This window comes from Brassica oleracea, chromosome C2 (genome assembly GCF_000695525.1).
Source record: "Brassica oleracea var. oleracea cultivar TO1000 chromosome C2, BOL, whole genome shotgun sequence".
Classification (NCBI taxonomy): domain Eukaryota; kingdom Viridiplantae; phylum Streptophyta; class Magnoliopsida; order Brassicales; family Brassicaceae; genus Brassica; species Brassica oleracea.
Genome location: NC_027749.1, coordinates 21,023,097 through 21,045,354, shown reverse-complemented (window position 1 = coordinate 21,045,354; position 22,258 = coordinate 21,023,097). Strand labels below are relative to the sequence as shown.

The 22,258-nt window shown below is 38.6% G+C and overlaps 4 protein-coding genes and 1 long non-coding RNA gene across 10 annotated transcripts; 3 read left to right on the top strand and 2 right to left on the bottom strand.

The window, feature by feature from the left end:
- Positions 1–445: 445 nt before the first annotated feature.
- On the bottom strand, positions 446–2,576 carry LOC106322746 (transcription factor IIIA-like). 2 transcript variants are annotated; one of them, XM_013760871.1, is made up of 6 exons: positions 2,378–2,576; positions 2,127–2,270; positions 1,392–1,731; positions 1,060–1,298; positions 838–981; positions 446–756 (listed from the first exon to the last, which is right to left on the bottom strand). In XM_013760871.1, the coding sequence occupies exons 1-6, from the start codon at positions 2,552–2,554 to the stop codon at positions 616–618; spliced, it is 1,185 nt and encodes a 394-aa protein (XP_013616325.1). In that variant the 5' UTR covers positions 2,555–2,576; the 3' UTR covers positions 446–615. The 2 variants fall into 2 exon arrangements, with proteins under 2 accessions (XP_013616325.1, XP_013616326.1); XM_013760872.1 differs by having other exon boundaries at positions 838–911.
- A 239-nt stretch (positions 2,577–2,815) lies between these two features.
- Positions 2,816–5,162, top strand: LOC106326913. The gene is made up of 4 exons (XM_013764872.1): positions 2,816–3,616; positions 3,679–4,506; positions 4,585–4,652; positions 4,732–5,162. The coding sequence occupies exons 1-4, from the start codon at positions 2,987–2,989 to the stop codon at positions 4,940–4,942; spliced, it is 1,737 nt and encodes a 578-aa protein (XP_013620326.1). The 5' UTR covers positions 2,816–2,986; the 3' UTR covers positions 4,943–5,162.
- A 535-nt stretch (positions 5,163–5,697) lies between these two features.
- Positions 5,698–6,715, top strand: LOC106326915. The gene is made up of 2 exons (XM_013764875.1): positions 5,698–5,907; positions 6,245–6,715. Exons 1-2 carry the CDS (start codon positions 5,835–5,837, stop codon positions 6,460–6,462), a joined length of 291 nt encoding a protein of 96 aa, XP_013620329.1. The 5' UTR covers positions 5,698–5,834; the 3' UTR covers positions 6,463–6,715.
- Positions 6,716–6,747: 32 nt separating this feature from the next.
- Positions 6,748–8,406, bottom strand: LOC106326914 (transcription factor TCP22-like). The gene has a single exon (XM_013764874.1). It carries the CDS (start codon positions 8,150–8,152, stop codon positions 7,037–7,039), a length of 1,116 nt encoding a protein of 371 aa, XP_013620328.1. The 5' UTR covers positions 8,153–8,406; the 3' UTR covers positions 6,748–7,036.
- A 3,101-nt stretch (positions 8,407–11,507) lies between these two features.
- Positions 11,508–14,024, top strand: LOC106322996. Of its 5 annotated transcripts, none has more exons than XR_001266608.1 (9): positions 11,508–11,904; positions 12,075–12,243; positions 12,322–12,402; positions 12,654–12,727; positions 12,884–13,056; positions 13,237–13,311; positions 13,428–13,496; positions 13,587–13,690; positions 13,816–14,024. It is a non-coding gene; the product is annotated as an uncharacterized LOC106322996 (long non-coding RNA). The 5 variants fall into 5 exon arrangements; XR_001266609.1 differs by having other exon boundaries at positions 12,322–12,412; positions 13,278–13,311; XR_001266607.1 differs by having other exon boundaries at positions 11,509–11,904; positions 13,278–13,311; positions 13,591–13,690.
- Positions 14,025–22,258: the final 8,234 nt, after the last annotated feature.

Genomic DNA, 22,258 nt, shown 5'->3' with positions numbered 1-22,258 from the left:
CCACGCAGTACCAAAGAATTAATTTCTTTTCAAAAGTCTGTCCCTTTAAATAAAACAACAAACTATGGATTGATTTATTTCCATATAATAAACGAAGTACAAAATCCCAAAGACAGATACATACATGTACGACGATGGTGATGAACTGTCTGAGAGGAATTCTTACATCTAAAACTGGACGAGGATGATGGAAAATATAAAGAGATAGATTGATGATGGAATATGTAAAGGGATAAGAAATCTGAAAGTTCAATGTATAGACGGATTTTAGAGACGCGTTGAATCCGAAAGGAGGCAAATGAGGTGTCCTTTGAGAAGAGGCGGATGTATAAGGTGTGCATTGTTCAGAGAGCAGTTGACTGAAACGCCTTTTGGTGAACGAGATCGATGAAATCGGATCTTATAAATGAGAGATGATCATGTCCGTTAGATTACAAAGTATTGATAAACTTAACCGTTAGATTTAAATTTTATTTTCCTATAAAAAAATGATTACATCGTCTAGCTTCAAAATTGGATTTGCTATTATATATAGATTGCTCTATATGTTCTCCTACAGAGTACAGACAAATAAAACACAGACTTTACACAGAGTTAAAACCATATCTGCCTAAACTAGCAAGTCTCGTGTTCTTGTGAATCAAACTGAGGAGGCATGACCCTCTTCCTTATCAGCACTTCAGCTGTAACATGCTTTCTCTTGACTCCACCTCTTGGTCTTGATGTGAAATCTTCATCAGCTTCAACAAAATCACCCTGAAACCATCAATCAACTTCCATGTGAGATTCTAGTCTCTTTCGAGTTTGTAACGAAAACAAGTTGGGGACTGAACTTACGCAGGTGTATATGTGGCTCCCGGATTTCTCGTGGTTGTTTCTGACATGTTTGTAAGCAAATCTCTTGGCACAGCCTGAAAAGCCACATACAAAGGGTCTGATATCCTCGTGCACTGCTTTCAAGTGCTTCTGAAGATTAGAAGCCTTTAAAATAACGAGGATGGTTAATAATCTAGGACTTGAAAACAGTACTTGATTTGAGTTAAGTTAGTGTTTCTTTACCTTTGAGAATGTTGAAGAGCACCCCTCAACTTCACACTTGAACTCTCCTGGTGATGATGAGTCTTCTTCATGGGTCCGTAGGTGTCTCTTGATGTTCTTTTTCAAATGCTTAGAGCCGCATATCTCGCAGTTGATGTGCTGATGGGAGGATCGTATGTGTGCCTTGAGACATTCCTCGTTTGTGAGGTACTTCATACACCCAGGCTCTGAACAAAAAGCCTCCACCGAGTCCAATTTCACTGCAAATGTAAAATCCAAAAGCAACATTTAGAGACTTGAAAACTGGCAATAGCAGAAGTAATGCCTCCATGAGAGTAGAATGGGGCACTTACCATGAGAATCCTGATGCTTCTGTAACTGTGACGGATACTTAAAGGCCTTTCCACACCCTTTCTCTTTGCAGACAAGCTTCTTTTGGCCAGTTGAACATTCCGAGGGATGAGGATCTCCATTACCAGTAATTTCCTTGTTACTATCACCATTAGCAGTATCGTCCTTCCTATGAAACTTCTTAACATGCCTCCCGATGTTGCCATGTACTGAGAACTCACTCTTGCAATTCCCCACTGGGCACTTGAATAGCTTCCCTTTATGGGTAAGAAGATGCCTATTGAGATGATCCTTCCTCCTATAACTAGAAGTACAATCATCCACATAGCACGCAAAAGGTCTCTGCACAGCAAGAACACAAAAACAATCAGAAACCAAAGACAACAAACTCCAGAAGCATTGAGAAGTAAGAAACAAGCTGCTGAACATCAAATTTCAAACCTTTAGCGTGACGGAGGCAAACTAGCAGGAGCTTCTCAGGAGGTCTCCCAGCCTGATACTAGTCCATAACATGTAGCCTCGCATTTTGGAGTTCGCTCTTTTGGGATCCAATGCCTCACGCAATATAACATAAGTAAGACCTTTTGTTATCAAACAAAAAAAGGACATTCATTTCCTGCAAAGGTGTAAACTTTTAGCGCACAATAAGATCAAGTTTCAGAACTAAGGAAGCCCACGAGCTTCTCTGTCTCCACGAGGATTCAATTATATAAAGAAGCTACCACGAGGATGCATACCTCGAGCGAGTGGCTCTGCATATGCTGCTTCAAGTGAGCAGGTTTCTTGAACTCAGCACCACACGCCTGGCAAGTGTGTTTACCAGAGACATCTTCTTCATCAGCCTCCCAAGCTTCTTCATCTCTTTCCATTTCAACTTCCACCTAAAATAAACACGGAGAAGTGCCCAAAACGCGTCAACTCATGAATTCTACACACTAAAGTCTTAGAGAGAGAGAGAGAGAGAGAGAGGGAGGAGGGCGATGGAAACCTTATGATGAGAATTGATGTGTGAAGTGATGAGATACTTCTTCGATCTGCTGATTCCGCAATATTGGCAGAGGTAGTGACGTATGTCCTTGGGTTTCGATGGCTTGGCGTCGACGTTAGCTGCTTCTTCCGGCATCTCGCTTTGATTTTCTACGCGAGAATCAGGGTTCGTCTGCATCACACGCCGCAAACTTTAGAAGATGAAGTAGCGAGGCCTATGAGCAAAACATGTGTATTTATAGCGCAACTTAATTAAACCGAAGCGAACCCAAACAGAGCCGAATCACTCCGGTTAACTCAGTTAACTCTTTGAAAAACCGAATTAACTCCGGTTGAATTCAGTTAAAATTTTATGAAACCGAATTTACTCCGGTCCGGTAGAATTATTAAACAGAATTAACCAAACTTAACCGAACCCTAAACGATTCTATCTCTCCCTTCTTCCTGCTTCCTGTCCTCTGTCAAAACCCACACGAAAGCTCTCTCTCTCTCTCTCTCTTTTCTCTGAAACTAGGGTTTCTCGATTCACCCTATCCGCTTTCTTTCGTTACCATAGTTTCAACTACAAGTGAAAGCAGCTACGGGTGTGAAATGCTCGGGTAACGAAACGATGCAGAAGATTCTGTACAAGACTACAACCTGCTCAACCCCTGTTCTCTCTGCTCCGGTTACCTCCTTCGCCGGCAGTCTTATCTCTACAAAACCCATCGCCATACCTAGTCTCCTCTCTCGAAGGTTTAAGACCTCCTTCAAAAACCCATCTCTCTGTTCCACCCTCATCCCTTTCTCTACCTCCACTATGCCGACAACGACATGCTCTGTTTCTACAAACGGTGCCGTTTTCTCCGGGATTTTGCAGAAAGCCCGTGTCCGCAGAGCGGCAAAGGCGTCGTCTTTACGGTTCTCAACCTCTTACCGGTGCTCAATCGACGGTAGGATCAGTAGTAGGAGTCGAGCTTGGGCTGGTCAAAGTCGGTTGTTCCACTCCGATTCTAACGGCGGTTTGAGCTCTGTTAATGCTTCCGCTGCGGTGGTTAAGAGTGCTGGAGACGACTCTGACGAAGAAGAAGATGAAAAGCCAGTAAGGATGAGCCGTCGAAATAGACGGAGCTCTAACGGAAGCTGTGACGGCAATCCAGATTTACTCAAGATTCCTGGCGTGGGTCTGAGAAACCAGAGGAAGCTTGTTGATAACGGTATCGGAGATGTCGCAGAGCTCAAGAAGCTCTACAAAGATAAGGTCTTTGGAAACTTCTACTTCATTATAATTAAAAAGTTGCTGACTTTAGTTTTTAATTTCAGTTCTGGAAGGCAAGCGACAAGATGGTTGACTACCTTCGTAGCTCTGTTGGGATTATTCACAGGAACCACGCCGAGAGCATCACAACGTTCATCAAAGAAAGCGTAGACTCAGAGCTCAAGGACCCTAATACGAACCCCAAGAAGCGTTTGACGTTCTGTGTTGAAGGGAACATTAGCGTAGGCAAATCAACTTTCCTCCAGAGGATAGCGAACGAGACCATCGAGCTGCGTGACCTTGTTGAGATAGTTCCCGAGCCGGTTGATAAGTGGCAAGACGTTGGACCTGACCACTTCAATATACTGGACGCTTTCTACTCAGAGCCGCAGAGGTACGCTTACACTTTCCAGAACTACGTGTTCGTCACGCGCCTGATGCAGGAGAAAGAGTCTGCTTCTGGGGTTAAGCCTCTTAGGCTGATGGAGAGGAGCGTCTTCAGTGACAGAATGGTGTTTGTGCGAGCTGTTCATGAGGCGAAGTGGATGAACGAGATGGAGATAAGCATCTACGACTCTTGGTTTGATCCTGTGGTCTCTGCTTTGCCTGGGCTTGTTCCTGATGGGTTTATATACTTGAGGGCGAGTCCAGACACTTGCCACAAGCGGATGATGCTGAGGAAACGAGCGGAAGAAGGTGGAGTCTCGCTGAAGTACCTCCAGGATCTGCACGAGAAGCATGAGAGCTGGCTCTTACCGTTTGAGAGTGGGAACCATGGGGTACTCTCTGTTAGTAAACCGTCTTTACAGATGGATAACAACTCTCTGCATCCGGATATAAAAGACCGTGTGTTTTACTTGGAAGGAAACCATATGCATTCTAGCATCCAGAGGGTAACGTTATTGCATTCTTTTGTGCTAAACGTGTGAAGATAGATTTTGATTAAGACTGGTTCCTTTGGTTTTTAACAGGTCCCTGCTTTGGTTTTGGACTGTGAACCAAATATTGACTTCAGCAGAGATATTGAAGCAAAGAGACAGTAAGTTCTCACTACTATTAATGTCACCATAATAGATTCCTTAATCTTACTGATGGATTCTTGATTGGTATTGGTGAAGGTATGCACGCCAGGTTGCTGAGTTCTTTGAGTTTGTGAAGAAGAAGCAAGAGACATCACAAGAGAAGGGCAACAGTCAGTCGCCGTTGCTGATGCCTCCACAAAAAGGAGGTCTCTGGATGGGACCAGAAGGGAAGCATGTCCCGGGATTAGAACTCGAGTCTCTTGATTTCAGAAAGGCCATGTCGCTCTTAACCAGACCGTCTGCATAGATAGACTGTCCACAGACGCTGTTTTTTTCTTTGCTCTTAAGGAGAATCGTCCGAATGTCAATAGGTATGTATGGTCGGGTTTTGTTTCCCTCTTAGATGTAGAAACAATGGTTGGTTTGTTTGGTTAGTTATAACCCTTTTGTGTAGAGAAGCTTGATGTCTGGATACTTATATTAGATGTTGTTTCTTGAAATTTTTGATGGTCTGAAACTTCAGTTTTCAGTTACGGTCTCTGACACTATTGATCGGTGCAAGTTATGTATTATCCTTATCATGGCTAAGCAAATATACATCAAGAACTACAATAACCTAAAACGCCTAAGGAATGCGATTGTGACGTTTTCTTCCTATCCTAGTAGAGGTCCAGGGTGGATCAGACTCAGTCACGATGTAACCAGCGTTTGAGTAAAAGCTTTCTAGCAGCTGCGTCGGTCTTCGTAAGCTCTTAGAATCCACAAGTAACATATAAACATCACATGCCTTTAACAATGTATTTGCCACCTCTTGATGTAAGAAAACACATTAGTGAGATTAGTTACTAGTTTTGTAATAAAGAAGAAGAGAGAGATATGTACCGTTGAGCTAAGCCTGAGACGTCGTAAAATTCTTCAACGCCGGGAAAATGGCGGAGAACTGAGTTTTTAGTCTGAGCGGTGATGTCAACCACTCCGACGACACTAGAGCTTGCAGCTTCGTTTGTTTGCTCTGCCACTAGGCATGCACATCTGTAAGACTAGTCAAGAAAGGCGTTGTGAGAATAAATGGGCCGGGCCCAAAATAAAATGTCGTTCGCACGTGTGACGACGCTCTATTCCAGTCTCAGCATTGAAAAAATCACTCCAACAAGTTCGCCGTCGTTAAGCTTTTATCTGCTTCTCCATCAACTCTGATCATGGCGTTGAACACCGGCATCAGATCTGTCTCAAGGCTCATAGCTTCATCCGAATCTTCAGTCTCCAGATCTGGTTAGTATCCCATCTCCTTGGATTGGTTCTTTTTCCCTTTTTTCTAGTAGCCTAGGGTTTCGTTTTGTTCGCCCAGAAATCGAATACGTTGTTGGGAAATTGGTGTTTCTGATTAGCCTCTGAGTGCTTCAGGGCGATTCATTTTCGATTGCTTTGATGTTTTACCTTATCAAACGTCGAATTTTGGAAAATTGAATTTCGCTTGCTCTGGCTGCTTCCTTTGTTTAAGATGATTTAATCAGGTCTCGAGCTACTTGATCTATTCGCATTGCTTTTACGTGTTTTGGGCCTGACTTGTCGTTTTTTTAAACTTGCTGGGACTTTCTTTCTTCAACAGTGAGCAGAAGCTTCCACTCAACTGGAGCTAAGAAGATGAGCGGAGGACATGGCCATGACGAGCCTTACTACCTCCACGCCAAGCACATGTACAATTTAGACCGCATGAAGTTCCAAGGTCTCAAGATGTCTCTCGCTGTCTTCACCGCTTTCAGCATCGGTGTTGGTGTTCCCATCTTTGCTGTTGTCTTCCAGCAGAGGAAGACCGCTTCTGGTTGAATTGACTCTCTCTCTCTCTCTCTCTCTTCTTCAATAAATTTGTATAAGTTCTTAATCTTTTGCTTCTGCAAGAGAGAATGTTTCTTGCTTCTTATGGATCTTAGCTACAAGTATTTGTCATTTCTTTTCTGTTTCTTCATCCTTTGCTGGCTGTTTGACGCTGGAATAATGATAATCCGACAATTATGTATTTTTAATTTGGATTCGGGAGCTTCTGTCTGAATGTTGTTCAGTTCGAGCTACCCTTGTGTGATCTGTGTATGAACCATAGAAAGATCACCCAAAAACCAAAAAAAGATCCAACATATTCACATATCTATCAATCAAAAGCACAATCACAAGAAGAAGAAAAAACTAAAACCAAGAAAGCACACAAAAAAAAAACCACAAATGATGTGACAAATCTGTTCAAGAGCTTAAACCCACATATGTTTCATCATATTCGTCATTCAAATCTCTCATGCATGGCAGCATTAAACTGCCAAAACATGTTTTACAATTGGAATCATTGATCGCCAGCAGCATCCTCCTAACCGCCAGTGTGGTCACTAAAATGTTTAAGAGGTGCGTTTGGTCACTTCTTGTCATCACCACTAGCTTGACTTTGATTTGGCTCTTGATGCTGCTGGTGATGCTGATGCTGGTGTTGGTCTAGCGTCATGGCCAAACCGTCGCCGCCACCGCCTCTACTTCCACGCATTGCGGCCGCCATGTTTCCCTCAGCCACTCCTAATCCTAGCTGCTGACCTCCCAACATCATTGACCCCATCGGTGCAGTCACAACCCGACCAGTCCCAACCGGATAACTCCCCTGGTTGAATGCCCACATCTGATGACCCGGCTGCTGCTGCATCTGTTCCCGCCCACCCGAGCCACTCATAGGAAGCATCCAGAACGCGCTTCCTCCATTCGTGGTCCCAGGAGCCACCGCCCACATAGGTTGAGGCACCACATTCGCCGTCCCACGACCCATACCAGGACCCGGACCCATCTCTTGCTCCTGAAACTGACCCGGTTTCTGCGAACTTCCACTAGGTTCCGACTCCTTGAAGTAATCCTCTCTATAAGGCTTTCCCAAAGTCGGCTGATTCCTCTCCGCCGACATTATCGGCGGGTAACCCTGATGGTGAAACCCGAAAACGGCGGCGTTCTGAGCGGCTGTTGCTGCGCTTAACAACTTCGAGGCGGAGGACGATGATCCGTTAGTACCGTTATTATCTTCATACAGAGACATCCCGGTGCTGTGAAAAGGAGAAGACTTCGACGACTGAGCGAAGATGGTCGAACCGCCGCCGCCGCGTAAAGTAGCGTTTAAAGTCGAGAAATTCGCCGGAATCGTTCCCGTTCCCGTGGACGCGATGATAACAGGCTCGGCTTGCTGGAGCAGCCACTCGATCGTCTCTCCGTCTGACTTATGTCCCAACTCCCTCGTCAACTGGAAAACTCTAGCGGCGCACAACGCCGGCATGCGGATTCTCCGGCCGCGGCCGTCGACTTTCGTGTGGCGATCTTTAGACGGCTTCTTCGCGGCGGGTTTAACCACGGCGAGAGCAGTGCCCGAGCTAGTGCTCGTGGAGCTAGAGGTTGCACCTCCGGCGAAAGGAACCGATCTTCCCGGTGATGGGTTTTCCGTAGAATTGAGTTGCAGCCCTGCCTCCGCCGTCGGACGGTCGTGAGAGTTCTGATCCATGTCGTGCTCTTCAATTACCTAAAAAGATTGGATTTTTAAGCGGAACCCATGTGAATTACGCTAAGGGCAATTCGAATTCTCCACGAATCTGGGGGAAATTTGAAGCGGAGAGTTCGAGTGAGAGGAGATCTAAAGGTTGGAGCTTTACGAGTATAATGGCCTTTGGGAGTAAAGAGAGAATGATTGAAGGGATAAAAACAAGTGGATATGCATCAATCTATTAATCTCTCAGTCAAGCTTTATTGACTTATACTTGTTTCTTAACACTGTTTTCTTGTTTCCCCTCTTCTTCCTCTTGATTCCCTTTTTTGATATGTCACTACTCTCAATTGAAAAAAAAATTCATTTTAGATTTGGTTGATTATGGTAAATATTTTTCTTAGATTTTAATCTACACTGCTAAAACTAAAGTATCTTTCAAAATCATTTTATTTCATTTTAATAATTACAACTTGGGCTATTGAATTAAATAATTATTAATTAATTAACCATAAATAATTTATTTTGTTTGATTATTCTCTGCCCAAATTTAAAATTTATTAAACATACTAAACTTACGATTATTATTTAATCGGAATATTCTTTAACCAAATTTTTTTTATTCATTGAGAACATATGTAAGGAAAAATAGCATAAGAACCAAGAAAATGGTACTTACTGACACTTTAACTTTTGAAGTTTTTAGATTAGCATTTTTATTTGTATCAGAAAAAAAACCTCTAATCTAACTTATTTTTTCAGCAAGTAAAAAATTACTAATTGTATAGGTAAAAATGATGATGTATCTATCTTTATTAAAAAAAAGATATTTAATTAATAAAATAAATAAAAATTAAATAAGATTTTGAAAAATTAAATAAAAAATCATAAAATTAAAAAAAAACCAGAAAATTAAAATACAGAAATTAAATAAAATAAGAAAATTAAATAATTTAAATAAAATTCAGAAAATCCACAAAAGAAGAAATTCAAATATTCCAAATATTTTTTTAATATTTTTAAAAAATTACAATATTTTTTAAAAAATTAACATATTGTCGTTAACAAAAATATTTTCAAATATATCAATGCTAACGATGATAGTTTCTCACATCTATACTGTTAGAATTTAAGTACCTTTTAGAAATGACATTTCTATCATCCCAATAATTACAATTTGTACCACTGAATTAGTAACGATTAATTAATAACAATTAATTAATTAACGACAAATTATTTATTTCGTTAGATTCTTCTCTATCCAAACTTAGTTAATTAACCACAAATAATTTCTTTTGTTAGATTCTTTTCTAACCAAACATACATAACTTACGATTATTATGTAATCAAATTTTACAATAAAACTAAACAAGTTTATTTGAATGTTATATATTCATGTATGTTATTATTTCATTTCACATACAAAATATCAACTATAGATGTTTTTATTAAAAGGTGAACAAAAAAAGAAAGATGTTTTTATTAAAACATATAAAGTTATTTTTAATATATATTAAATAATGTGATGATTAATAATTCACATATATTTAAATTATAAGATATGACAAATAAATTTCAATTTAATATTCTCTCAAAAATAAACATGGAAGTGGAATTTATTTTGCATACAAAAAACTTAGACACATTTCTATCTATCTTATTAAAACAAAAATACATGTAATTTGAAAATATAGATTTATTCATATGCATAAACATAATAATTGGTATTTTAGTTTATAACTAAATATATCAAAAATGCTTACTATAGTTTAAAAAAATATATTAATTGACAAATATGCTATATATTATTTTATTTTAATTGGTTTTGTATCCATCTATGAGAAATCAACAAATTACACACAATTAAAAATCTTCCATCTATAGCAAATATTATATATTACAAATCGAACAAACAATCATATGAATGCATGTTTGTGAAACCTTTATATTTTTGTGTTGCGAAAAATTTAGATATCTATTTTATTAAAATAAACATTCGTGCTAGTGCATAGATATATCAAGCTCTAATTTATTTTATTAAAGAATGTTTAAAGAAATCACTAAATTTTAATATAAATAGTTGAATTTTTTTTGTCCTACTCTATTTAAACTTGTCTTTTTTGCCAATTTAGTTATATTTAAAATATTATAGATGAAATCTATAGCATAAGATCTGAATGCACTCCAAACGACTAATATTATCGGTTGTGATTTGAATACAGATGAATTATGATTTAGGCCCATAACTTCTTGGTAATTCAAAAAAAATTGCATTCAAACAACGATTTATCTTGATGATAAAATAGTGTCAATAATCATAACTTCATTAGTAACTTTTCGGACATTGTACAATGATGTACAATGTATCTCCCTTGTGTACCATTTCGGGGAGACAGTGATGAGAAGGAGGAATATAGCCGTAATAGTAATACTACTATCATTCTCGCCATTTCTTTCTAACTAAAATTCCAATATTTATTAACTCTTTAATTTTCGGTGTTTGATTAAGGGTCTAACTGGTTCAAACACAGCGACTGCGGTTGCGGTTGCAGGAGTTTACGGATGCAGTTGCGGTTGCAGGAGTTTACGGATGCGGGTGGTTGCGGTTTCTAGCGGTTTTAAAAGATTTGTACGACTGGTTTTGCGGTTAGAAATTTGTGCATTTGCGGGATACTTATGACTGGTTAATTACCAAATGTAGCAGCAGTTAAATAATAAATTAACAATATTTACATTTTATATAATTATAAAAATATCAAAAATCAGAATATTATAATACATATAAAAATTATATTTAGAAAATTATAGTTTAAATTTTTTAAAAATTATAGAAAACATTTTTATTTTAAAATTTTATAATATTAACTAAAATATAATAGATATATTTTAGTATTTTTATAATTCCAATTTAAATTTTTTATTGAATATTTTTATTTTCTTATTTATATTATTTTTTTTTTAAAATTAACCTCCTACAACCGCCCGCAACCGCAAATGCTAGCTGAAATCATCTTTTGAATTTATGAGATTTAGAGCGGTTTGAAACAGTTTAAAGCAGTTTGAAGCGGTTTAGAGCGATTTGATTGATTGTTGCAAAACGTAAATAACCGCTACCAAACGCAAAAGCTGCGTTTGCGGGTGGTAAGGGAAAACCAGTCATACCAAAAGACTACGTCCCGTGATGTAAACGCTGAGGGTGGTGCATACACACTTGTAAACTACAATCATAATCAAAACTATACTAAAAGCAACTAATGAAGACCTCTTACTGTATCCACCTCAGACAGGAAATTCGACCAATAGAGATGAAGCATTCTTCCACGTCATTTAGTAATGGCTTTGGGTTGGGCTTTTGTTTAGACAGGCTTGCTTTCCGTTGTGCTTAGTTTGTTTAGAAGCCATCGTCATCTTCGCTACCACTTCGTCTTCTTCCCTCCGATCCCGTAGAAACCGATCCCCCTCTACACAATCAATCCCATCCTTTACTTTGATCAATCAATTTCGTCTTGATGATTTTGTTTCAGCTCCCTCTGTTCCTCCTTCTTTATATACTGATCCTCTTTTCTTTGTACAAACCCAAACCCTGTTTATATGATCATTTTTCACTGATTTAAATCTCAGCTTTCTGCCGGCAAATGTTCTGTCGCCTTCCATTTCAACGACGTCTCACCAGGACCTGCCGAGTCAGAGCTTCGATTTTGGCTAATCCAGTTGTGGGATGGATCCTTAGAACCAGGGGAGGGGGGGTCTAGGTTCCTGCTTTGAAAGAATCGGTATCTCTTTTGATATATTTTTTGTTTTTTCATTTACGATTCTTAGGGCTTCTGTGACGGCCAGCGATGGGAAAACAGAGAAAGATGTTTCTGTAAAACGTTTTAATATAAAATATTATATTATTAATTTTAAATTACACTTCCGTTCTCAGTGAAGAGGTTTATTCCAGGTTTCACGTATTCTAGATTGTTAAGAGTTCTGGCGTTTTCTTCAAATATGCTGCATCCGGTTAAGCTCATGATCTGAATGATACCCAGTTTACTAAACTGGATGAGCTCTTCACTCAGACCCAACTCTACTCTGAATTTCTTCTTGAGAAAATGGAGGATATCACAAAAGTAATCTCTTTTTTGCTATTTATATTTGGTTGTTTAAAGAACGTGAATTTTCTTAATGGAGTTAGTGTGCTTTGATAGAATGGGACAGAAGGTGAGACCCAAAAAGCTGAGCCCGAGAAGAAAGGAGGTCGTGGACGCAAAAGAAATGCCGCTACTCAGGTAAGCCAGTGTAAGTTCAATATATAAACTTCATCTACTCATGTTTGATATATTTTGTTGTTCAACTTGCTTGGATGTTGGATGCTTTATTCTTCATTCAGATGAAGGCTAAGAAAGTTGTTGCTGCTATGCTTTATAGCATCGACTGTAGAATGAAGATCTAGATAGTAGATACCTAGATGAAATGATTTAACAGAGAACAATTTTTTTGAATCTGTTACTCTTTGATTTAAGCTTGCTTTGGCTGCCAGGTGCTGTGGAGATGAGATGGGTTCATACATATTTTCCATTTACTGAGCTTTCGAGCTTGAGATATATTTTTAAGGTAGTCTTTCCCCATCTTGCATATTTCGCAAAGCATACTTGCTCTGCGTTATCAAGACTTACTTTTGTTTTTGTGCGGTCTCATACATATACTGGAGTTGTGTGTTTGACTACCAATCTTAGCAAGCTAACAAGCTTTATCTGGTTACTGATTCAGGAAGACTGGTGAGAAGTTTCGGGCTGTGGGGTGACAGAACAAAGAATTTTGAAGCAGAGTGGATTAGAAAATAATGTTGCTTGGGACTTTGGACTTGGACTTAATAGAAAGACTCGAAAAAGACCTGCAATTACATACCTTTGAACCCTCGCCGTTGCTACAAGTATACTAAGGTAAAGTCAATGAAGAAAATGTAATTTTAGTTTCTCTCAGTGTTTGGTTGTGTGTTTTGTCTGATTGATAGATAAGAATTTGTATCTATTTCAGAATTAGAGAGATCTTACACGACATACATTCCTCCTTGAAGTTTCTTTTTTTTTGCTTCTAATATTTTACACTTTTGATTAGTGTAGAATTTGTAACTGAATGATTTTGTAAATTAATTCACTTCCAGAGGAGGCGTTGCATGGCTTGAATTTGACAACCAGGTTACCTCTCATTTTCTCAATCAAATACTTTTCGTTTTGTGTCAAGTCCTTGCATTCTTTGTTACATCATTGATTTTCTTTGTTACCATTTTTAAGGTAAATGTATTTGTTTCCAGGGAGTATTCTATCTGTCACATGATCAGGATGCTTGACCGTTCATGACTTTGACACTCAATATTACCGCAGTAAGCTTGACGAAATACCTTGAAGCACTTTGTGTTTCTATTTGTCACTTGAGTCCATAATAAATTCATTTTTGTTTTTGTTTTTCATAGGAAGATAATGCCAAGGCAGTTGGAATACCTGTTAAGGAGTTGAAAGTGTTCTCCAAGATCTTTTAAAGGAGATCACCATGCTTTTAACCTTTAACAAACTTCAGGTATTGTGTTTGTGTGAAAAAGAAGATTTCAATGAAAATCTGTTTCCTGCTTCTTATTGTTGAGTTGATAATTGGCTTCATTGACCTGGATTGTTTATAATTCGTTTGCTTTGTAACTTTTCAAGTGAAAATTAGCAGCTTTACAAGTGTGGGGATACAAAGTCTGCAAGAGGTATTATGCCCTGCGAGAACTTAAGAAACTGATTGAGGTGGCAGAGAAGCTCCGTGAGAAGAGGTGGCCTTGAAAATTCTGTTTAGATTAGTTTCTGGTTTAGATTGAGTTAGATTTCTTTTTTTTAATTTGGTTTAGTGTAAACATATTATTTTGGTTTAGTTTGATATTTGTAAACTGATTTTTATTAATAAAATTTTTTATTTATATTTGTATTTTGTAGTTTTTTTATTTATAGATTTTTTTTATAATCCCATATAGCTAAATAACACCATTATAATATTTACTCTATAATAACATATTATACAGTTTGACACAATTCTTCCGGTGAAGTCTCCGTCCCCGTGGAAGCTCCTTAGCCTTAGTTGATCCATCGGCGACTTCTCCGCCGTTGGTTTGCTTAGGCGGAAGCCGCATCTGATGTTTCCCGGTGAAAGGACGATTTCAATCTCTTTAGTTATGCTTGAAGACAGTGTGAACAAACTCAAAAGCCTCAACACTTGGTAGACGCAGAAATAAACCTAAGGCCCAGATGATATTGGCGTTTGATTCTCCATCCGATTGGGTATTCAAATCTTACGGCTATATTTTATATCGGGGTCTCGCACATAATCGCAAGAGAGAAGCACAAGTCTGAGTGAGTTCTTCGTTGCTAACACTTTCTCTTTGTTGTTGGGTTTAGGTGTACCTTTTGTTGATTGTAATTTGTTTCACTGTCATGTTTTAGAGGATGAACAAGCATTAGACTATTTTTCACCTCAGATTGATTAACCAAAGGCTAAGGGCGACTCTGTATGTGGTGGAGGTTCTTTAAATTTCTATGGCGAGTGTGATTACACATGAGATGGAGACGGTGTTACAATATTTTGGTTTGTACAGTGCATCAATCCGCTTAACGTTACAAAAAAGAACCGATATGCATTTTGGAAAGAAAAAACGTCAGTTTTAGTGTTTATATATATGTTGTGTTACCAAAAATCGAAAATCAATGAATCTAATCATTATGTTAATTGCTTTGCCATGCTGTTAAAGCTTCAGAAAGTGAGGGATGCGAAAAAGAATAGTCCAGTACGGCAGTACCACCCCAATGTGGAATAAAGGCTTCGGAGACATAGGCTAAACATTTCTATAATATCTATAATAATTATGAGCTTCCTTGCTATTTTAATTTGCCAACGTATTTGGGTTTTCTCAATATTTAATTTAACAAATCTTTATAAACATGAAGAAACTTTAAAAGGGTCTAGACAAAGGTTTCATGCATGTTGTTTAGATGATAGTGGCAAAAAGCCAAGAACAACAACATTATGTAATTTCTTACCATCTTATGTATCAATTCTCTTGACAATTTGTAATTATTTTCTATTTATCAACTGTATATCTGAATTTATTTTCTGAAGACTGATTTTACAATATTGAAAAGTTACTGGTGCTTACCTTTCAAACAAAACTGATAAAATTCCTCGGGGAACTTTCTTCATGGCTATAATAATTAATATATATTTTGGCAACATAATTAATTTTACCTATCGAGCAGATTATCTACTTAACACATGTTGCAATATATTTTTTTATGCATTTCAATTGTCTATTTCATATTTTTTATATTTCTTAACATTTAAACTATTCAATTTAGAATTAACAAATGTACAGTTATACAGAATATACAAATTTCATCTATAATTTATTTTAAATTCTAATTTTGTATAAATAATCGGTTATTGTTCTACTACAAGTTTCACAATTTTGAACTTAGCCGATTGTTTATTTAAATTTTGAAAACTCAAAATATTTTTTAAAAGATATTGTTTGTTATATTATAATAATAAGCAAGCAACTCTTTTAAAAGTTTTCAATACCCAATCCATAATATTACGTTTCAATACCCAACAAACTTTTACTTTTAGTTTATTTAAATTCAAATATATTCTTATTCTTATTACAGATTCATATATTATACAATCCTATTTATTGAAAAATTATTTACTGTTAAATTATCTAATTCGTGATTGTAGTTAATCCAAAATATACTTATATTTGAAAAATATAAATTGAAAAAATATGTTAAGAAATAATAACTCTAGAGAGGAAAAGAAAAACTTCAACTCTTCCTATTCCTTTTATTCATATCCCACCGAATAATGTATTACGCTTTCTTCTAAATTAAGGGCACCCAACTCTATTTTCATCTATTATTTTTTTTAAACTAATATATTCTCATCTATTTTTCACAAATTTAATCTTTCCCACTATGAAAAACTTTCACATTGCACAATATCAACATCGAAACAAAAATTAATTAAACATATCAACTAAATTCTTAATATTATTTAAAATTTTCAATCCTAAACATAATATATTTAAACCCCATTTTCCGTCCGTAGGGCGGACAAAGACTCTAGTTACGATAAGTTCGATAGATACAAAGCCCTGGTGAGATTAATAATTACTATATACACGGGATAAGATAAATTATCCTAGTGAGAAAGTTTAGGTTATAAGTTTATAACAAATTCAATTCGGTGGTTGTTAATACTAATCCACTCACCATATTAAATTGTTTTTTTTGTTTGTTGATAAAGACGTCACTGGTGAGCGGTGATTCATGGTAATCAGTCTCCTCACCAACCTATTCGCCTTCTTTTTCAAAAAATTATTCACACATAAAAAAAAAAGATTTTCGTTTTTTTGGGGTGGCGGTAAGCTTAATTATCACTGAACACCTTTTTCATACAAGCTAAAATCACGCAAGATACAAAAAAGGGTTTCAGCTACCAAGTCCATCATCAATGTATTTTTATCATTAATATTTGGTGTTTCGTATCTTATGCTATTACTTAGGATTCTTATATATCATAGGATTCATTTCTCCAGTTTTTTCTGACTTATCAAATATATTACGATCACTCTATAACATTAGGATATATAACGGGCCAGATTGGTAAAAAAAAGTAACGGGACAGCTTGTATCTAGTTTATCTAAGAGGTTACTATTTCTTACTAATAAAGTATTAAGATAATTGCTTTGTATATAGACTATATGGTATCACGGTATTTCCTCCTAAACGCACTTTAACCCAATGAACTTCATTCAAATTTGTCATTTACTAATAAAGTAATTGATTTATCATAATATTATTTTTTCCTCAACCAATTATATTTTCCAATATCTGAAGTTTTTATTAACGAATAAAATTTTCAATATTACATTCGATATTATTGCGTTTAACTTGATAAAACAGTAAAATGCCAAAAAAAAATTACTGGAAGTGTGGGGTTATAATAGTACATGATATTTAATAGATATGTCGTATACTCTGTTATTTCTTCTTGTGATCTGTCGGATTGTGACTTGTAATGAAAGACTTAGATTAATGCATCAATGGCTCCTTCTACCCTTTTTGGCCTGTTTCCTGGTGGCAGGGCGCCCATGATTTAATAAAAATAATAGTAGTTTGGAGATTTGAATTTTTTTACAAATTTGAAGTTATATATATATATTTTTTTTTCTTTAAAAAAAATTAAAATTTTAAAACGAATGTTTCATTTGACTTGGTTCCGGACCAGCCATACCTAGTGGTTCGTAGTAGACTACTTAGTTGTAACTATGTAGCTATCCCGAGACAACCATTCTTCAGATTTTTCAAATATTAACAATTAGGCAGTTAAGAAATTTTTTTTTTTTTTGTTATTAGTACTGATTAAAGGTACACGCAGAAACTAAAATCATATAATCCAAGTCCAAGAAAAAATCTATTAAAAAAATCTATTAAAACACATGTTTTTTTTTTTGGCGAAAACTTTTATTAAACCCCAAGGTGTTCAAACAGGCAAGCTTCATAAGCTAGCCATGGTGGTATCTTGTTATCCACGAAACAAAAGCCTGATACTCGTGATCGACCTGCCTTTGAAAGACAGTCTGCACGGACATTATCATTACGGCGAATAAAGCGAATAGAAAAGGAAGAGAATTCAGAACTGATAAAGTTGATCTCGTCGAGTTCCGAGCCAAGGGCCGGCCATTCCTGCGGGTTTGAATGAGACGGACCAGATGTTGGCAGTCCGACTCAAAGTAGACTTCCGTAGCTCCTAGTCGTCGTGTCTCTTTCATCGCCCAACACAGAGCCTCTGCTTCAGCGTGCATTGGCGACGGCACACACCCACCCTTTCTCACTCCTATCAGTTTTGCTTGATTTTCTTCAAAAAGAACGAATCCCATACCGGCTCCTTCCTCCTTATCCTTCCAAGATGCATCAACTTGGCATCTCCATTTAAAGTTCATTGCTCGCCCCTCATTCAGTGTTGGTACAGCCCCTTCCTCTGGTACCGCGTCTGCTACTTCCTCCACTATCTGCGCGATCAGCCATGTTTAAGCTTCGCTGCTTGCGAGCTGGAGTGTATCCAGAGGTGTGACGTCCTTTCCGTTGAAGCACTTCTCATTACGAGCCTTCCATATATACCATATCAGCCAAGGGAACATCTCAACATTTCCAGATAGAATAGGCATCTTTAGATACTCGAGTAGGGTATCAACATTTCTGTATATTGATGTACACGGGAACTCTCCCGGAGTCGAAGGTATTGATGATAGTGCTCAACATTGCACTGCTGGGGGGCATTCAACAATGATATGGTTAATAGTTTCTTGCTCCGCCCCGCAGCGCTGACACACCACATCGTTCCCACAATGTCTCTCCTTCAGCTTGCTTGCCGATGCCACAAAACCCGACACCACATTCCATACAAAATGTTTAATCTTCTGTGGGCATTGTAACTTCCAAATTGCCTTCTTTATAGCTGTCGTACTTGGTTCCATCATCCCTCCTACTTCTTGTTGTTTTCTTTGTCCCCTGGCCACCGCATAACCAGATTTAACGGTATAATTCCCCGAGTTTGTAAATCTCCAAGAGTAGCTATCTCTTCTTCCCGTGCGACTCACTTTAAGTGATAAGACTCGAGGGACATCTTGTGCAGCTATGAACTCCCTAACCAAATCTTCGTTCCACTCCTTACTCTCAAAGTCTATCAAATGATGGACTTTCAAGCCCGGATCAATGTTGTGTAAGCGTGGAACTGCTGGTCGCGCAGGTGTAGTTGGGATCCACAGATCGTCCCAGACCTTTGTTTCTGCGCCCGTTCCTATAGTCCTCTGCAGTCCATCTTGCAGTACGTGTTTAGCCGCCATTAAGCTCGTCCACCCGGGAGATGGATTGTTTGCTTTACTCGTTAGTATAGGGTTTGTATGTCGATAATACCTACCCTTTAGGACACGGGCTAGTAAGGAGTTCGGCTTTGTGAGGAGATGCCAGACCTGCTTAGCCAAAAGTGCTAAGTTGAAGTCTCGGAAGCTTCAAAATCCCAGTCCTCCTTCCTCCATAGGCACACAAATTTTATCCCAAGCTACCCAGTGTAGACCTCGGTTATTATTTCGTGCGCCCCACCAGAAACGCGCCACTGCGGCGGAAAGTTTATTACATGTATCAATGGGAAGTAGGTAGCAGGACATAACAAATGTCGGTACCACCTGTGTAACAGATTTTATCTGAACCTCCTTGCCCCCTCTAGATAAGAGTTTACCTGACCATGAATTTATTTTCCCGTTTAGACGATCTTGAACAAATGCGAAAACTTGTTTTTTTGAGCCACAAATTGTCTCTGGCATTCCCAAGTACATCCCCATCCCACCTTCTTTGGTGATACCAAGAGACCTTTTCAGGTTGGTTTTTTTGGACGCTATGACCTTAGAACCGAACAAAACTGAAGATTTCTCTTTATTCAGTTGTTGTCCTGAGGTTGTACCATAGACGTCAATGATTCGAACTAACTCTTCGCATTGGGATTGCTCTGCTTTGCAAAAGAATAAGCTGTCATCAGCGAACAAAAGGTGGAATATCGATGGGCTCTCTCATGCAATCTTTATCCCGGTCAACTTCTTTTATTTCCTATGCCTGCTTAATGTGAGAGATCAGAACTTCAGTGCACAGGATGAAAAGGAATGGTGAAAGAGGATCTCCTTTGCGAAGCCCTCAAGACGGCTTAATATGTCCCTTTGCTTCTCCATTAATCAAGACCTGGTATGAGACCGAAGAGACACATTTCATGACCAAATGTACCCACTGTGCGTCAAAGCCGAACTTTAGTAAGAGTGCTTCCATAAAGCTCCATTCCACTCGATCATATGCTATGCTCATATCAGTTTTAATCGCCACGAATTTATCCTTACAGCTTTGATTTGTCCTGAGAGCGTGGAACATTTCCTGATCCATGAAGATGTTATCTGTGATCAGTCTGCCCGCCACAAAGGCGGATTGAGTCTCTGAAATGATCTTCGGCAGTAAGCATTTCAGTCTAGAGGAGAGAATCTTCAAGATGATCTTGTAGCCAACATTGCAAAGACTAATAGGACGAAATTCAGTCATCGAGGTCGGTCTCTCCGTTTTTGGAATCAAGCATATGTTGGTCTGATTAAGTCTTTCATCAAACTCGCCAGTTGAGAAAAATTCTCGAACCATTGCACAAACATCTTTGCCGATCGTAGGCCAGAAGCGTTGGTAGAAGAGGCTAGTCATACCATCAGGTCCGGGCGCTTTCTCTGGGCTTATCGCAAACGTCGCTTCTCGTATCTCCTCATCAAGAGGTATTCTTAGCAATCGATGATTCATCTCATAATTAACCTTCACGGCAATGTGCCGGATTGTGTCGTCAATGGAGGTCGGGTTTGATGAAGTAAAGAGCTGCTGGAAGTAAGTCGTAGCCACCTCCTCTATGCCCTCCTCCGTCCCCACCCATTGATTCATCGAGTTTTTTAATCTGGTGATGCGATTTTTCGCTCTCCGCTGTTTGGTCTTGGCATGGAAGTATCTTTTATTTCTATCTCCTTCCCTCAGCCAGAGCATACGACTTTTTTGTCTCCAGTATATATCCTCTTCTCTATACGCGGCACAGAGCTTCCATTTTAGTTCCAGCTCTTCCTCACTCGATATTAGATCATCCGCTTGTGCTTTATCAAGTTTTTCCTTCGATCAGTACCTCGTTGTTTGAAGGGTTCCGCCGTTTCCATTTCGAGATAGCCTTCCTCGTCCTACTGATTTTCTCGTACAGATTTGCATGTCTATCTGTCTCTGTTGACTCCCAATCAGCCATTAGCACTTCTCTGAAGCCTTCTTTACTCATCCATCGTTTATCAAATTGAAGCTTCTTCTATTTTATTTTTCCTTAGAAAGGAAACGCAGCAGTATGGGTCTGTGATCAGAACCCCACCGAAGTAAGTACTCCACATAAGTGTGGGAAAAGATATGATGCCAGTCCTCATTCCCGACTGCTCTATCTATGCGGCATTGAACCCTTCCCGCTCTTGTTCTTCCAGCCCAGGATAGAGGGTTTCCTAAAAAGGGGAAATCAATCATTCCGCAGCTTGCAAGCATATTCCTGAATGGTAAGAATGATGCATCAGTCCGTCGTCTTCCACCTTTCTTCTCTTCGTTGCTTGTTATCTCATTAAAATCGCCCAAGAGAAGCCATGGTCCATTTCTATTTGCATTCATTCGCAGTAATCGCTCCCATACATTTTCGCGGTATTCAACTACCGGATCTCCATATACGAAGGTGATACACACCTTGTGCCCCTCCACCTGAGCCTCAATATCAATCATGCGGCTATTAGAAAATTTAATATCCACATTATCAGCATCCATATAAAACAAAGCCAGCCCACCACTACGACCAACCGGGTCGATGGTGAACAAATGATCATAACCAAACTCAACTTGAAAGTCTTGCAAAAAAGTAAAATTGTTTTTTTTTCTGAAAGAAAAAGAAAACTAGGGTGAAAGCAACGATACAACTCCCTAAGGTCAAGTAGGCTCCCGCCCCTTGACAGTTCCAGGCGATTGCACTCATATCTGAGTACTGGGTGGTTTCTGGGACCCCACCGAACCTGTTGCAGTAAAACGTTTCCGGCCATTTAAGGCGGATGGATACACCTCATTACGAGTGACTTCAGTCGAACCAGACCCTCTCGCAGGCTGTGTCCGACCATGCTTCACTAGCTTGCCCTTTGGGGAGGCTCTGCCTCTTACTGCTAGCTTTTTGGATGCAGCTGCACCCTTTGTGTCTAGGCTTCGCGTTCCCCGTCTCCTTCCGTGAGGTATCAGTGATCTTCCTCTCTTCGCTGGTTCATCTCGTTTCGTGGCTTGCTTCTCTTGTTCCACACATGCGCCAGACTGTAGTTGTGTCGATGCTCTTTTTATTTTTATCTCTTTTATTTTCCTGGACTCTGCAGTCTGTTTTTTTAGGTCCTGGGGCTTCATGATCTCCTGTGTCTCTGGCACCACAACCTCATTGTCCTCCATGTCAACTAAGAGGTCATCCTCATCGAGCAAATCTTCCTCCATATC

Coding starts and splice junctions, on each gene's coding strand:
- LOC106326913 (XM_013764872.1), top strand. CDS start 2,987: ATGCAGAAGATTCTGTACAAGACTACAACCTGCTCAACCCCTGTTCTC. Junction 3,617..3,678: donor AGAAGCTCTACAAAGATAAG/GTCTTTGGAAAC, acceptor TTTTAATTTCAG/TTCTGGAAGGCAAGCGACAA. Junction 4,653..4,731: donor GATATTGAAGCAAAGAGACA/GTAAGTTCTCAC, acceptor GTATTGGTGAAG/GTATGCACGCCAGGTTGCTG.
- LOC106326914 (XM_013764874.1), bottom strand. CDS start 8,152: ATGGATCAGAACTCTCACGACCGTCCGACGGCGGAGGCAGGGCTGCAA.
- LOC106322746 (XM_013760871.1), bottom strand. CDS start 2,554: ATGCAGACGAACCCTGATTCTCGCGTAGAAAATCAAAGCGAGATGCCG. Junction 1,299..1,391: donor GAAGCATCAGGATTCTCATG/GTAAGTGCCCCA, acceptor TTACATTTGCAG/TGAAATTGGACTCGGTGGAG. Junction 757..837: donor GGAGCCACATATACACCTGC/GTAAGTTCAGTC, acceptor TGATGGTTTCAG/GGTGATTTTGTTGAAGCTGA.
- LOC106326915 (XM_013764875.1), top strand. CDS start 5,835: ATGGCGTTGAACACCGGCATCAGATCTGTCTCAAGGCTCATAGCTTCA. Junction 5,908..6,244: donor ATCTTCAGTCTCCAGATCTG/GTTAGTATCCCA, acceptor TTTCTTCAACAG/TGAGCAGAAGCTTCCACTCA.